This window comes from Anas acuta, chromosome 7 (genome assembly GCF_963932015.1).
Source record: "Anas acuta chromosome 7, bAnaAcu1.1, whole genome shotgun sequence".
Lineage (NCBI taxonomy): Eukaryota > Metazoa > Chordata > Aves > Anseriformes > Anatidae > Anas > Anas acuta.
Genome location: NC_088985.1, coordinates 12,618,851 through 12,634,785, shown reverse-complemented (window position 1 = coordinate 12,634,785; position 15,935 = coordinate 12,618,851). Strand labels below are relative to the sequence as shown.

General features: G+C 39.0%; 2 protein-coding genes across 8 annotated transcripts in view; one reads left to right on the top strand and one right to left on the bottom strand.

Moving 5' to 3' along the window:
- The window catches only part of CSGALNACT2 (chondroitin sulfate N-acetylgalactosaminyltransferase 2), a 31,528-nt gene extending 24,866 nt beyond the window's left edge, over positions 1 to 6,662 (top strand). For all 3 annotated transcript variants that reach the window (XM_068687888.1, XM_068687889.1, XM_068687891.1), the window contains 4 exons: positions 762 to 940; positions 2,477 to 2,571; positions 3,955 to 4,036; positions 5,189 to 6,662. In XM_068687888.1, coding sequence (XP_068543989.1) covers positions 762 to 940; positions 2,477 to 2,571; positions 3,955 to 4,036; positions 5,189 to 5,481 — 649 coding nt within the window. In that variant the 3' untranslated portion in view covers positions 5,482 to 6,662. The remainder of the gene's footprint in view (positions 1 to 761; positions 941 to 2,476; positions 2,572 to 3,954; positions 4,037 to 5,188) is intronic.
- A 6,535-nt stretch (positions 6,663 to 13,197) lies between these two features.
- RASGEF1A (RasGEF domain family member 1A) overlaps positions 13,198 to 15,935 on the bottom strand; it is a 157,756-nt gene continuing 155,018 nt past the window's right edge. For all 5 annotated transcript variants that reach the window (XM_068687892.1, XM_068687895.1, XM_068687893.1 and 2 more), the window contains one exon: positions 13,198 to 15,853. In XM_068687892.1, coding sequence (XP_068543993.1) covers positions 15,829 to 15,853 — 25 coding nt within the window. In that variant the 3' untranslated portion in view covers positions 13,198 to 15,828. The remainder of the gene's footprint in view (positions 15,854 to 15,935) is intronic.

The window sequence follows — 15,935 nt, the reverse complement described above, 5'->3', positions numbered from 1 at the left end:
TTGTCTTACTCCTGTAAAGCCTCCGTGACACACAACTTGCTGACTGCTGCCTTCTGTTTCTGGGATACTTTCTGCCACCTGCTATGCTCCCTGTGAGACTTGATTTTCTCACAATAACATCTAGTCAGGCTTAGAGCTGCAAACTCACTGGGTCTTTATCATAATCCTCTTAGCGGTGCTACCGTTAAATATATTAATTCTATTCTCTTTGAGACATTATCCTCTAATGTCTCTGAATTAGACACTGCCTGAAGGTATTCCTCAGGTATATTTCCAACCTTCCTTGGCTACTATTCCTTTCTTCTACAGTGAGTACATCCATGTGTACTACTGGTGTGAAACAGTGAAGAAAGTCCAATTGACTGGATTATGGTGGCATAAAGATACAGCTGGCCTTTTGCCATGTGAGTTTGGTGTCAGGCTTCGTTCACCCTCCTCTCAGACTTGACGAAGGCTTCAGAGGAGCAGACAGTTATTGCCTGATGATTTTAATATCAATTGTCAGGCCTTTTTGATCTGTTCGAATGATTAATTGCAAAGTGAAGTTCTGGAATAATATTGAGGTGAATCTCTTTGCAATGTCTAAACTCTGGTACTTGAAATAGACAAAGTGGAACTGATATTTTTTCTCATCCTGATGATATAATGGGATGTTAAAAAGCTTCCGGAGCGGCACCACTGTAAAATGCTGAAGAAGTATAAATAGTCCCTTCCGCTCCACACATGGATTTATTTTGGGTTTGGCTCTGTTTTTCTTTTAGAGAAACTAACTTCCACAATTACACACTCGTCTCTTTAAATGAGGAATTTAACCGTGGCCGGGGACTTGACATGGGTGCCAGAGCCTGGGAAAAGGGCGAGGTCCTGATGTTCTTCTGTGATGTTGATGTTTATTTCACAGCTGAGTTCCTCAACAGTTGTCGCTTAAATGCTGAGCCTGGTACGTTCCTTTAAAGTTGCTGAAATGTATTCTTGTTTGACTTAAACTGATCTGAGTTGTGTATACAGAAGGCTAATCTCAGTGGTGGAGTTCATTAATCCAGTGTACCTAGGAAAATGAAATATACTATGTGCACAAAAGAAAATAGTATTTAGACTGAGAAATGACTTCTGTCCAATTGTAATTAGTCTTAAGTACCTGTATTTCTGCACAATAGGTACAGTTTTAACGTTCTCTTAAGATTGGGAAGTCTAAAAGAAAGCTGTACAGCTTAATTGTTTTAACAAACTGTGTAAACTTGTGTAGCAAATCTCAGTGCAGCACTTCTTACAGCAGGTGACTTGTTGCAACAAAATCTCTAATGGACAAGTTTGTTTTACATGTTCTCACACTTGCAATTGCATGGCTAAGATTCATCACAGGAATTGTTTTCAGTAGAGCAAAAAAGCATGGTCCTTACAGAGATTGAGCTAGGGTCCTGTATTTTATTCCCAAGTTCAGAGTTCTTCTGACTATTTTACTCAAGCTTATGAAACTTACTTCTACAAGATTGTGTAACAGTGGATAAAGCTTTCTTGAGTTAACAAGTGTGCTAGTTAAGGCCTTCTTTTGTCGAACACTTGTTTTATTCCTTAATGCATACTCTTATTCCAGATTTGTTGCAGCCAGGAAACTTTCTCCAAATGCCAAAACAAATTCTCCAAATTCAAATTAGTTCATTTGGAATTAATATTTATTTTTCTTCACATAATAAACAGACAAGAGACTGCTGTAAGAAATATTTTGGTTCTGTTTATTTCTTTCTATTATTTGTCTCTGCACTTCATGAAGTGAGTTGTGTATGTAATTGGAAAAACTTTAGGAGTGTTTTGTGAGCTTGTACAAGGAAGAGTTTGAGGGACTGCTTGGCAATTCATGCTGACAGTTTGTCTCCTTTGCTTCAAGCGAGATCTGGAAACACTTGACACATGTTCCAAGTTTATACACAAATCAAGGTACTGAGTTTTCTCACGGGCTATTGCTGATACATTTGCACTACTGGCATAGCGAGAAGGTTATCAGGCTTCTGGAACAGGCACAGAACTGGTGTCACAGTATAATGAGGGTATTCAAGGTGCTTAATGCTCTTGCTGGGCATCCTGGATGTATGTACCTTTCTGCATCTGGAAGGAGGCAAGGCTGTAAAACTCAAGCTGTGCGAGTGGTTACTTGGACTTGGTTATTCTTGTTGCTTTTCTGCTTAACATTGTTGCAAGGGTTTTTCCACTGTCTTCTAATGTCATATCAATATATACAAATATAATGTGGATATATGTAAAACTGTATATGAATATATATGCTTAAGAATGATGTATTCTGCTCTGGCCCACAAGGTGCTATGGGTTAACTGAATGGAAAATCCAAGTGGTTAGACCTTTTATTTGTTTTCATTAGATGGCTAATAACTATTACTTCAGTTAGAGACTAGTTTCTAGTTTCCTCTTTCCTTCAGAAAGGATGCCTGCAGTGAGTAACAACTTCCTTTTTGACTCCTAGGGAAAAAGGTTTTTTATCCTGTGGTATTCAGCCTCTATAATCCTGCTATTGTCTATGCCAACCAAGATATACCACCCCCTGTAGAACAACAGTTGGTAAGTAGTGTGACTTACTCAGAAAACAACTAGTTGTGCTTTGTATTTAAAGAGAATTAATTGTAACTTAATAGTTTTGTGGTATATCATAACTTTTGGCAGTGTATATGTAAACTCTTCTCCCTTATAGGCAAAGCAATTTTGAAGACCAACTTAAACAGTACCAAATTAATTCATAAATAAGCCTGGGGTTCTTTTTAAATTTAAAAAATGTCCAGCTAAACAAATGAAGCTGGTAGTTCTTAGTCAGTTCTTAATCTATTGCTTAATTCTGAATTCTGAGTTGGAAAGCCAATGTTTTAGGAGGATGGGAAATAACACAGCAGCAACAGTGATCCTGTGTTCCATCAAACAGTAAGTGAAAGGAGAAGACTATGAACACTGCTTGATAAGCTTCTCTAAATGTAGACTTCTTTGCTAACTACCTAAATGGTGATTCAGGAAGTGTGCCATGTAACTCAAGGTAGGAAAAGGTGTCAATGGCTTTTTTTCAGACTGTATGGACCTGTACTCTGCAAATTATTTTTCTTTGCTATCCAAATCTACAAAATTGGGTGCTATACCAATTTTTTTTTTGAATGAGAAATGCTACTTTACTTCTAGGGGAACTTGTAGGCAAAATAAAAAACAAAACTCAAACATTCAATAGAATGGATTTAAGGATAACTTGGAAGTGCTGTATGTGAGTCTTTGTTGGAAAGGCCACACTGGATATCCAGCAGTACACTCCTTAAAGAGGCTGTGTAAGTGAAATTGGGGTTTAGCAGCTGGGACTGAAGTATTAAGTTCAAAGGAGCAAAAGCAAAAAGCAATGCAGTCACGAAACAATTCTCTCTCCCTTCCCTGCAAGGTCTTTGCTAGAATGCTGTAGGAGGGATGCTTTTGCATATGGCCTCAGGTAGTCACAGCTGAGAGAGAAGTAAACTTTTTGCCTGAAGGCTAAGCTATTGGCGTATATGAATCCAACAGTTTTATGGTTGTTGACTTAATAAAGCTTATTTTTCTTATTGTATCTGAATAAGGAGAGGCAAATGTACTGTTAGAAACTGGGTAGGAACTGTATTACTAAGAACAGACGACTTTGCAGTAAGCGATCAAAAATGTAATGATTGGTCTGAGTAGATGACAAAAAACAGATGTGGTGTTGCTGAAAGGTAAAAGTGCTAACTGCAAAAGGAGTAAGTACTTGAAGCCAAATGGAAAAGGGCAAAGCGAGCAAGTAATTAGGAAGGCCACGTGCAATATGTCACAAATACTGGAAACATTATATGCTGTATCCTGCATTGAGCAAATGATCAGAAGAGTTTAGAGTTGTACTAAACCAAGTGCAATATATGTCCTTGGGTGTATATTGCATTTAAAATAACTATTTTAAAATTGTAGGTACACAAAAAGGATTCTGGCTTCTGGAGGGATTTTGGCTTTGGGATGACTTGTCAATACCGGACAGACTTTCTGACTGTTGGTAAGAGATGAAACTGTATCATAAAAAGTGTGGAGAGGTGTTCAAAAGATATTCCCTGTGTACCATGTTATCTAACTACAGTGAAGTAATGTTTTAATTTCTATTTTTCCCAAATCCAACTTGCTGATTACCAAGTTGGATGAACAAATGAAATAATTTTTTTGTGATTTTTGATGTCCCCTCTGACGAGCATTTGTTAAAAGCTGCAGTATTTGTTAGCATTAGCAAAACTTACTCTTCCATTTTTCATATTGTGACTGTTTGGAGCAAATGAACAATTTAAGAAACATGTTCCTCAAGTAAGCTGCTAACAGAAAAAGAAACATTGAAATTCTTTCTTTCAAATAAGCTTGAAAGTTTAATATAGTTGTTCCAATCCAAGGCTTTACAAATATGCTTTGGCACCCTCTTGTGGCATGTTACTAAAAAAGAACAACTTGATATACTTAAATTTGGAAGATGCACTCACAGATGATCTGCCAGAAGGTATAATGATATAGCTCATGTGCCTATATGATGATTTGAATGAATGCAGGCTGCTTTTCAATAGCAGACATACTGCATGGCATCTGTATGCTATATGCGAAATTAAGACCTCAATTCTAGAGTTTTGAATCTATACCTAAATCTAAACTGATACTCATTATGGCCCTGGGAAGGCAAGAGAGACCTTAAAATGGTGCAATAGATTCCTCTTCTTAATCGAGTTTTTTGAGTTGTGACCTGTGGAGTAATTGCTGACACTTCTAGAGAGGGCTTTTCATATGGTACATGACTGCCTCATTTTCCAGCTGCTAAAATCCATTATGATTGCTAAAAATAACACAAAAGCATACCCAGTATGGTTTGCCTACAGTTTCTTGCAGCTGTCACATGGGGTGTCATGCATAATGTGATTTAGATGCTCTCTTGTAAGAGACTCTCTGAAGCCAGCAGTGCATGATCTATGTCCTGGACAGCTTTCACTGTAGACGACGTGGAACGCTTGAAGCTCCTCTCCCTCAATTTGGCATGCTTTGGCATGCAGTAGCTAAACTGAATTGCTTCAGAATTTCTGGTGTGGCATAGATTGTCTAATATTTTATGTGAGGAGTCCTTTTTACCTTGGATCTAGCTTGTATGGCAACATGCTTTCTGATGCTGTTTTTATAGGAGGTTTTGACTTGGAAGTAAAAGGCTGGGGCGGTGAGGACGTTCACCTTTACAGAAAGTACTTGCATGGTGACCTTATTGTGATCAGGACACCAGTCCCTGGTCTGTTCCACCTCTGGCACGAGAAGCATTGTGCAGATGAACTCACTCCAGAGCAGTATCGCATGTGTATCCAGTCCAAAGCCATGAATGAAGCCTCTCACTCACACCTTGGGATGCTGGTCTTCAGGGAGGAGATTGAGACTCACCTCCGTAAACAGGCTTACAGGACTAACAGCGAAGCAGTGGGATAAATGGAGCCCTGTGACAGGGCAAAACTGATGACTTCACGTTCACAATGAACCAGCATCATTTTACAGCCTTAATTCAGCTTAAAAATGCAGTGCCTCTTTTTCAATGAAGAAGAGTTTGGGGTTTTTGGTTCTTGTGTTTTTTTTTCTGAGTAACTCTGACTGATGTACTATTACCTACATATCTTGCAAGTTGAAGCACCTCAAATAAGAAACAGGAAAGCATATTTAGTTCAAGGAAAGTGTCGTCAGTGCTGATTGGAGAGATCAGTGGAATGTACAACTCAACTCTTCTCCACGTGGTACACTTTGATTCTTAAATTTATGTTATTTTAAGAATTAAGTCTTGTGCTAAGTGTTTTCAGTCTGGCTCGCTGCACTGTGATGTTAGAAAGCTATTATACTTACACTCCACTGTGGAAATGAGGTGTGAAAAAGAATCTTGCTGTAGAAGATGTACAGGATATGCTAATTGGTACGTGGTCTGTTAAGGCTGACTTCACGGCGGTAGCTTGATGCTGCATTTGCTGTATTAACAGACATGCACATTGTTGAATACAAAGAAATTCATGTGAAAGGGTGGGGGAATGATAATGTTAAGTGGAATTTTAGAGCATTTAATATGATTTCACACTGCAAAAGACACCACCACCTTATCTTGGTGATGGATCAAAGAAGTTGGGAATGTTCCAGTTGGGCATTTCTGGATGTAGTCTTTTCCCACAGTGCATACTACATCATAGAATCCTTTCTGTGAACTGAGCTATGCTATTAAACATTTTTGTTTGAGGATTTTTGGCCCCACTCCTTATTCTGAAGCCCTGCTTGTGCATCTCAGCCTTTAAACTGAGGAACCATCATTTCATTGCTATGTAAATTCATTAGAGACCCATTTGCTGTTATGCCAATGTCCCTTTCTTTCCCTCTGTCATTTTCCTGACGTGTTTTTGGAAGCAAGTCACATACTCTTAGCTGTTTCACAGACTGGAAAAGCAAGTGCTGTTACAGTCTTTCTTCACATGATACTTTTCTGTTCTACTGATTTATCCCAGTAGCCTTATTCTTCACTTTTTCAGTTGTGTTGTTCTTTTTTTTTTTTGGGGGGGGGGAAGAATGGAAGGGGTCAAGCATGCATGAACAGAATTATGCTGCAGTCTCATGAGTGTCTTGTACAATGGCACTACTACTTCCCTACTTCCCTTTTGGATATTCTGGGATGCATAAGCAGTTTAAATGCAGGCAGGTCACTTTTCTCCATGTTGTCTTATATACTACCGTATGGCATGCCTCATTTTTAATACATTTGTTTTTAAAATTAATGGTGAGAATGCTAATTCAGTGGTTATACCATTTGCATGGTCTCCACAGAATTTAGAAACTAGGCAAAAACCCTTCTCAAACCTTTTCAAACCAGGTAATTAAGTTTTGTTAATGAATTCAGTTTGCTTCAAGAATTCTGAAGGCAATTAAAAATTTAAATGGCTGATTTTTCTGAATAGCAGATATGCTGTGCAAATAGTTCCGGGCACTGATCCTTTTATATGTACATAAAATCTGCCTTTATGTAACTTATTGTGGAGAACAGTTTCCTGTATTGTACTTAGAGTGATGAGAAAGCATTGCAAGACTTCTTGCAACTGATTCTCTGTATAATAAATGGAATATCTGCATTTTAGAAATTGTTTTAAGCTGTTTCTTTTGAAATAAGTGTTTATAATGTTTTACCAGGTAGATGACACACCAGATTGAAGTAATAGTATTTGCAGTGAGAGTTTTAACCAGTGCACTTCTGCAGCTCAAGTGAACATCTATCCTGACTAGATATAAAACTTACATATATACCAGATGTTTTATTGTAAGATAAACTTCTTGGTGGTGGGTCCTTACAGAACAAGGTACCAGTGAGGAAAAGAGTAAGTACGTAGGCATGATGACTTCTAGTAAGATTTAAGTGGGAACTTCTATTGAAACTCCAGCCCTTAACACTTAGCTAGTGTTGTCCTGGCTGTGCTGGTGCAAGAATAAGCATCAAAAATGCCTCTCACTTCATCTCACTTCATACACACACTGGCATGACTGTTGAGGTTGTATGGAGGTATTGAGCACTACTGCAGCTTGGCTGTTATCACTCTACCAGTTTAGTTCCCATGTTTTGCACACAGCAGACTGCTGATAGCCAGATCTCATCTTCTAGTATTTCCACTGAGTGGTTGTGTTTATCAAAAGTGGCTGAAATGAGGAAAGAGAAAAATGTCAAGTGTCCACATCTGTGCAGTCCATACTGGTCTGATACAGATGCTGGAAGGCAATCAATAGGAACCACTTCTGAAAACTTTCCGTTCATCGCCCCAGAATGCGGAGGTGGAGGCATTGAAGTTAAATGAAGTCGGAACTACTGGAACTTGCTCATGCCAGGGTTGGGTATAGACACAAGCAGTCCAAATCATCATTTGAGCAGTTGTAAACTCCTTGGAGCCCTTGCAGGCCTGGCCCTTTCTCTTTTCTCTTCTGCACAATTAGTCCTGCTGTCTGCAGTAACTGCTTGTGTGAGAACATGTGCTATGACATATCAGCTCATTAAGAGCGTGTTTGTGCTGTGTTATGAAATCCAGAGAGATTAGTGTGGGCTCTGTGCTATGTTAAGTCATTGCATGGTGCTTGCTCTACAGTGGTAATAACAAGGACATGGAATCTCCTCAGATACGTTTTGCTGCTGCACAGTAGTGGATACAGTACACACATCTAACAACTTGCTGGTCTGCTGTTCTGCAAGATGACTTTACTGCTCACAATCCGTAGAGCATTTACAGCAGGTAAATACTCAATTCTAATAGTGTAAATAGTGTTTTATGGTACTTCTATAATTTGTTGGGTAGCTTATTAACAATGGTAACAGCGGAAATTAAATCGGTTACTTAAATTAAAAGTTGTTATGATTTAAAGTTTATACTTCCAGGGAATTACTACTAATCATGTATACACCTCATGTTCGCTAACGATTTGTCACTTAATTTTTCTCATTAAAGTAATTAGATTATAAATAACTGCTTTAAACATGCAGCTTTTAATTTAATCTTAAAATAGGCTTTTTCCTTTTTTGTTCTGAAGCATTTTGAACATTGCTCTTGAGCTTACCTATGTTTTAAGTAGTTAGTTTAAACAATGTCATACTTCAGATATTGTTTCTCAGTGAATTAATGTGCATTTTTCCAAATGGCCTTCACTGAATGGAGTCAACTGATGAATATCATACAGATACACAGATGGATTGTTTTGTCTATCTTAACAGGGATTCTCCAGAAGAGGACAAGATATATGTCCCTAGTAATCCCAAAATAAAACAAGAAAAGGTTGAGACTTGTGGACTGTAGAGAGAACATTTCTGTTCCGTGTGTTGCTTCGAAAGTTGCTTGAATTTGTACAACTACGTCAGATCACCATCTACGTGCTACTTTCCTGGGTCTGTTCTGCTTTTAGTCATTCTTTGGGACACTCTATTTCCACAGAAACCCATTGACTACACATTCTGTAGAAGTGCTTCGCTACTTCTTCTGCCTTAGTCTTTGGGAAACGCATGAGTGAAGCCACTTTCAGGGCTCAGATTTTGAAGTTAAGTTACCACTGCGTTATCACAAGCTAACAAGTCGACTGTCTTCTATCTGGCTATGGATGTTACTGGCACTTCAGTTACGTTCCCGAGCAATTAACATAATGCTGTGTCACTGCCCAATAATAGGCAGAAAAATGTACAACTCTGGAGAACAATTAGTTTTCCCCAACTCCTTAGCATACCTGAAACAAATTACATGTGCTGTATAAATAATATGACCTGAAAAATGGGATGACTTATTTTTTCACCACTTGGTCTTGCATCAGCTTGTTCTTTTTTTCATCACAATAGTGTACTTGCTGCCTTCCTTATTAGCCCAGTCCCTCTTTCTCTTTGATGTGGATTTTCTCATTTCTTAAAACACTGTGCCACAAAGCCTTCAGCCTTTCATAAGCTCCAGTATTGGCTTTTGAGCAACACAGGAGCCGCTGGGAGTTGGAGCTAACTGAGCTGCTGGGAGGCAGAGTGGTGTTGAGTGGCAAGGAAAGTCTGGATCCTGTAAGCAGCACAAGAACAGCAAGGGTGCACAGGAATTGCTTTCTGCCATTTACCAGCTTTGAAATCTGTCTTAAAACCTTTTCTTCCTATTTCTGATTTGTCACAGTATTTCATGCTGAAATACAGTAAGGTATATGATGACAACACGTGGTTCAAGACAAAGATCAGTAATTTAAGAGTTAATGCTCAATGTTTGTTTGCACATCACTGGTTTTGTTCTGTAATGAAACTAGAAATAGTAGGATTTTCCTTCATTATGATGTGATCTTAAGTGATTTCATTTGTCTAAGTACGCTGAACTTCAGGCTGCATTCAGCAGTCACCAGGCTGTGATACAAGTGCGTGTGCGTGTATTCAGCTGTGCAGATGAGACAGATTTGCTCTTTCCCACTAAAACATGCAACTCTTCTTTGAAGGTGTTTCTTTACCTCATCCAAGAAGGGGAGGAAATTAGTCATGTTTCGAACATGAAATCTCCGCATGTTGCTTTAGGCATACATCTGGCTATATGACTGGAAAATGTTAGCTAAGTGTCTAGTCTTAACCTCATAACTCCTGCCGTGGGACTGAAGAGACAACATTGCAGTGTGCTTCACAGTCCCGTTTAGCACTTCTGGGGTGCAGCAGCCCTGGGCCCTGGCAGAGAGCAAAGCTGCAGGGTCACAGGCTTTCAACTCTCCTCTGCCTGGCTATGCTGCAGCTCTACTTGCCTCCAGGTTGCTCCTCTCCCTCAGGGCCAAAGCTGTGAGCAGGCTCCAGCAGCAGTACAGACAGGGCCAGATGAGAACGAGGTGTGGTGGTGGTGCCTGCCTGGCTCTTCATCGCTTTTTTTGCCACAAATACATACCATTGTTAGCCCGTGACCCATCTGGCACTGGGTCATGGCTATGAACTGGGTCTGTGATATGTAACGTGACTGAGGTGTGATGGGCGCAGTAGGGTGGTTTGAAGCTGAACGGTGTTCCTGGATTGTTGACTTGTCACAAATACACGTGCTGGGCCATGACACAAGGAAAGCACAGCATGCAGTTCTGAGCCAGACATGTGCCTGCACTGGGCCACATTGGGCCATAATTGATGCTGTTTATGTGACAATCAGGTTCCCTTTTTCAAGTTGTGGTCTGGGTGTGGAAAGCCAGCTGAGTTTTCCTGGAGGAATTGTTTTATTGTTGGAGCAGTAAATACAGAATACTAACATGCTCTGCTGGAATGAGAAGTAATGTTTGTGGTGTTTTTTTTGTTTGTTTGTTTGTTTTTAACTGTTGTTACACGTTATATGCATTAACTGTAAACATTTCCAAGGAACTTGCATCTGCAGAGGGAAAAAAGGGGAAATGTTCTTGATTAGGGAAGTCAAACTGAGATTAGCTTGGGACACGCTTTCATGTTAGACCCAATATAAGAATGAGTTCAGGACGTGCTTTTGAATTTGCAAACTTGAATCTGTTTTAAAATATGCCAGCCAATGGTACAAATAAATGTGGTTTTGAATTAGAAAAATAAATAATCAGAAAATAATCAGAAAATATGGAAGAAAAAACAAAAATCTACAGGGAAATACATAGTTCTGTGTTCCTTGTGTTCAGGAGAAAATAATTAGTTCCTCTATATTTGTATTGATTCACTACATGAAATTCTGTGATCCTTTGGTCTTTGAGATACATGTACCTATGTTATTGAAACATCTTTGAATGCTGGTTAGCTTGTGCTGATGAGTGTTAGCGCCTCTCAGCATTTAACACTGAAGAATTACAAATGGAGGGAAAAAGAAAAGGTGGTGAAGCACTGTGAGTGCGGATGAGCATCTGAGCAGCTGTTTTACTGCATGTTCATGCAGTAAATTTAGAATAAAATGAAACATTTTCCTGTGTCAGATCAGTAAATTAGAGGAAAAGAACTGGAAATAGCTGATGACTCAAGATAGATGCGGTGACTCATTGACTCCAGTATCAGTGTAACGATAAAAGCTTTTTGTTCAGCAAAGGTGGTTTAAGCTTTAGTTTGGCTGGGGTGCACTAACTGTGCACGTGATCCCCCAAATCCACCTGAAGGGCAGTAATACTTAGGACTTTACTCTGCTGTGCCATTCAGTAAGGAACACCAGGGCACAGCTGAAACTGAGCAGCGCTGGTTTTGGATTAAGTCTTTCTGCAAATTTATTTTAAGAATCAAAACAAAACTTTTTTTTTTTTTTTGGTGAATTATCTCACTGTCTGTGCAGCCTTATTTAATGGCTATGAGAGAAAGCTATGAGAGAAATCTGCTCCCATATGCTCCTGTTTGTAGGTTTTTCCAATTAGTTGGGATGCTGGGGTTGCCCTGATAACCCGATATATGTTGCAGGCTGGAGGGGAAAGATTTGTTTGTACATGTCCTCAGAAGAATTATTGATTTCCCTTCAATAAAGCTGTACTAATATCTGTTGTCAACTGAATTTTGCTACCTGAGAATTATTTGCTGAAAGAAAGCGTTTTCTTGGGAACTTTTAACTTGATAAATGAAGTTGCTGCTAGCACCGCTAAAAATACCGTGCTGGCATTGAGTTGCTGCTTATCATAGTTTGGTTGTACTCTGATGGAAGTAAAGTAGATGGAAAGCAATTTTATTGTTTACTCTTACACCTGAGTAAGTAAGTAACTTATCCTAATGACTAGATGGGACATAATTGGAACTGAGTTTTCACGGATGTAAAATATGCGTATTAATTATGAGTGTGAACTGACCATCAGAAAGACTTTTGGCTGCTTGATTCTCTTAACTCTTAGCATCATTATCTTTCCTCATGACCCGTGATGACTGATAGTACTACTGTTCTACTCCGTGAGGCTGTTGTGGACATCTGGTTACCAAAATGATATCCCCAGAGTTTTAAACAGATTAAAATGCTTAGGGTATCTCCAGAGCTTCCACGATTGTAAGGCTCATTTTTTTTTTTTTTTTAAGGCTTATATCCCAGATAAAGGAGGTAGTATGGGTAGGACTGGGACAATGCATTAGGAAGGCTGGCTTTACCTCACGGTGCGGTGCTTGGCCGGGTTGCGGCGTGATCTTGGGGAAGTGGCTTTGCTTCTGTAAATTAGGGCAATGAAAAAGGGTAGCAGTTGCAACCAAAGGTCCTGGAGTGTTGAAATGTCAACAGAAACCTGCTACAGGAAACCCCACAGCGTGCTGCAGCCAGCAGCAAATGTTTCTGTGCTTTCCTCTTTAAAAGGTAATTGTATGGGAAGGGGAAAAACAAAAAACAAGAACAAACAAGCAAAAATCAAAATCCAACTCCTAGGACACAAAATGCTTTTGTTCATTGGATTTGTTAACTGCATTCATTGAGGTACTGAAATATTCCGGAGCAGATGCGCTGCATCAGATCTGTAATACTGGCACAGAGATAGCACATCAGAACTGGCAACATGTTGTTGGCTTAGTGTTGTGCTCAGATTTTGCTGGAAGATATTTAAATATTTTATAATGCAGCCTTAAGTCAGGATTTAAACTTAAGAAACCAGTTTGTTCACTGCCACTTCATTATCTTCTACAGTTGGTTCACTGTGTTCAGCCACTGGCTTGTGGTTTGGTTGGTTTGCACGTGAAAAATAACCATGGAAAAAGTTAAGCCTGGTTGAAGCGATTTTTTTTATTAATGCAAGCACATCCAGTCAAACACGGAATATCCTGCTTTATGGTACAGCTTTATATTTAGCATTTCAGCTCAGAATAGCAAAACACAGTATTTAAGGAATGTATCAAACTGAGGGAAGAAAAATAAAAAGGAACCAATGTGAATACTGCATTGATTTCAAGTATATACTAGGACTGATTGACCAGTGAAGTGCACATTCATGTGAAAGCTTTTCTTTAATACATTTACAGAAAGTGTTCTAAAATTGCATTTCAAATATATATTTTTCTTAAATTTTAAGCATCCCTTTTAAATCTCAGTTACATAAACAAAGCTGATATACAACCCCTTTTATAGTGTCCAACAACATTACTAGCTAGAACATCTCTGAAAGTGCAAAACACTGTAATAATACAGTATAAATATTCTCACTCTAGTCCAGGGCTGAAGGTCTGTACTTCAGCACAGGAAAAATAGCAGCAGATCATAAGAATTATCCTGTCTCCTTCTCTGGGCTGTTCTTGTTAACAGTTAGTATTTCACTTCTTCCTCCTTCTCCATGGCCTAACTCGCTTTTGGTTCTCTTTGATTTCGGTGCTATGGGAATAGCAAAATGTTGATTATCTCTCTCCCTTACCCCAACTTTCTGTTCTGATTTTAAGTATTTGTCAGGGAGTAGGAGGGAGAACAGGGAGAGAGGGAAGGCTCTTTAATATTTCACTGTACTACTGGGCCAACACAGCAAGCAATTCCTGTGAAGTGAATGCTGATGCTACGTGCAACAGTGGCACTGTTCAAGGTTGTAGGCACTCAGCAAGAAGAGTCTGCTGGACTGGAGTAAACCTGACCCTCAGTCCAGCAAGGCTTGTCCCCGCTTCAACACAGGGCAGGGTAGGATACCAATTGTCTACTTGAAGTTGACCGTTTTTAAAGAAACTTGTGCAGAGGTCCTTGCTGAGGTTCTATGAGAGAGGCTGAAACCACTGCAAGCTTCAGAGTGCTTTCTTTGGAAGAAAAGTTCTGATACAACTGTCTGGCTCAAGTCATTATCTTTCCAAATATCTGGCCCTTGTGCCTTAGGAGAAAAATTACTGGAAAGGCTAGTAAATGTTCATGGCTAATAGTTCATTAACCAAAACAGTTTTAAATCTGAGCCTGTTTTCTCTTTTTGTGAGCTTCCTGGTCAGGGGAGAATGAAAATCCTGAAATATATTATTTTTTTTTCCTGAAATGGATAGCTTGAATCTTAACCTTCTCATGTGCTCATTTGGACAGCTAAATTAGGTGTAAAATCAAGGTTTAAAGGAGAAGTTAGAAATGCTGAGTATCAGTAGATTTACAGATCACCTCTGATTCTGACCTGGGTTCAAAGGCTTGACCAGTTTCTTATGTTGTTTTCCGATGTATTTCAATGGGTTCTGGTTCAGACTGTCAATCATGGCTTGCAAAGTACTAGAAAAAGTTTATGATGCAGGTTGGTCTCTGCTTTAATTGTTTTGAAGTCCAAGCTAGCATTTTCAAAGGAACCGAGGGATTTAAATGCCCGAGTCAGTAGAGATGAATTCTTTGGAAATTTCAGCCTTAGTTTCAAATTGGACATCTGAGTATACTTCCCTCTCCCTAATTGATGTATTTTTTTTTATTTTACATAAACTGTTTGCAGAAAGACACAATGAACCTGTTTTGCAGAGATAATCTAGGTTAGACATCCTTCTCTTAACGAAAAAAAAAGAAAAAAATCCCTGATTTTATAAAGGAAAACACAAACTATTCTGACAGCCAGAATTTAAAGGATAGTTCCCAGAAGTATTAAAACTTAGACGTGTGCATCTTCACACATGCACATACATACACACACACAAACGCACATCCCCCAGCAGTTACCCCACCTTCTCTTCAAGTCACGTAACAAAAATATGTTTGCTGCACCGTCACTGTTATAGGCAGGTATACTCTACCTCATGTGCCATATTCTCCATTTTATTTAAAAAGTACATTGTAGCTGGTTTTGAGACATCCATATTTTTATTTTCTTTGCTTCCAATCCAGCGTAATAGAAGGTACACTAAACAATACCAGTACCTTGTAAGGCACTATTTCTGATGTAGGAGAGGAACAGGCTTACTGCAGATGTCTAAGGCCTTGGCTCTACGAACACTCGTGTATGATCAGTCTCACTGATTTGAATGAAACCACAAGGGTAGAGAGACATGTTGAGTGTTCTGTAGGCTCTTGGTCCAGTGGAGTATGTGACCTGAACACTGGCTGTAGCTGGGATGTGTTTTAATTTTGTTTTATTTTGGCGGAAGTAATAAAAAATAAAAATTTGGATGCTGATAGAATAAGATCTCCCCAGGGATCCCACCTCCCGCAATACACTTCATCTCTGAGAACAGGGCCCTGCCCTTTTTTCTTTTTTTTTTTAAATAAAAAAACAAAACCCTTCACTTAAGTGCCTTAAGGTTGACATGTGAAATATTTACCACATTTTATTTCATAAAAGGTACTGTATATACAAAACAGACCTCAGCCAGTGAGGTCTTTCTTAGCTCAGTCCAAGTCTTTCGGGTTGTAAAAACACATTCGTTCTGTGTGCTTCAAAGTCTGCAGATCGGATCCAAAAATCTCAGGCCCTATTAAGCAGAGTTGTCCTAGAAAAAGTAATAAAAAAAATTCTATCACAACCACATTTTTCATAGTTTTGGTAAAGTTTGGCAATAGAACTATCTTGCA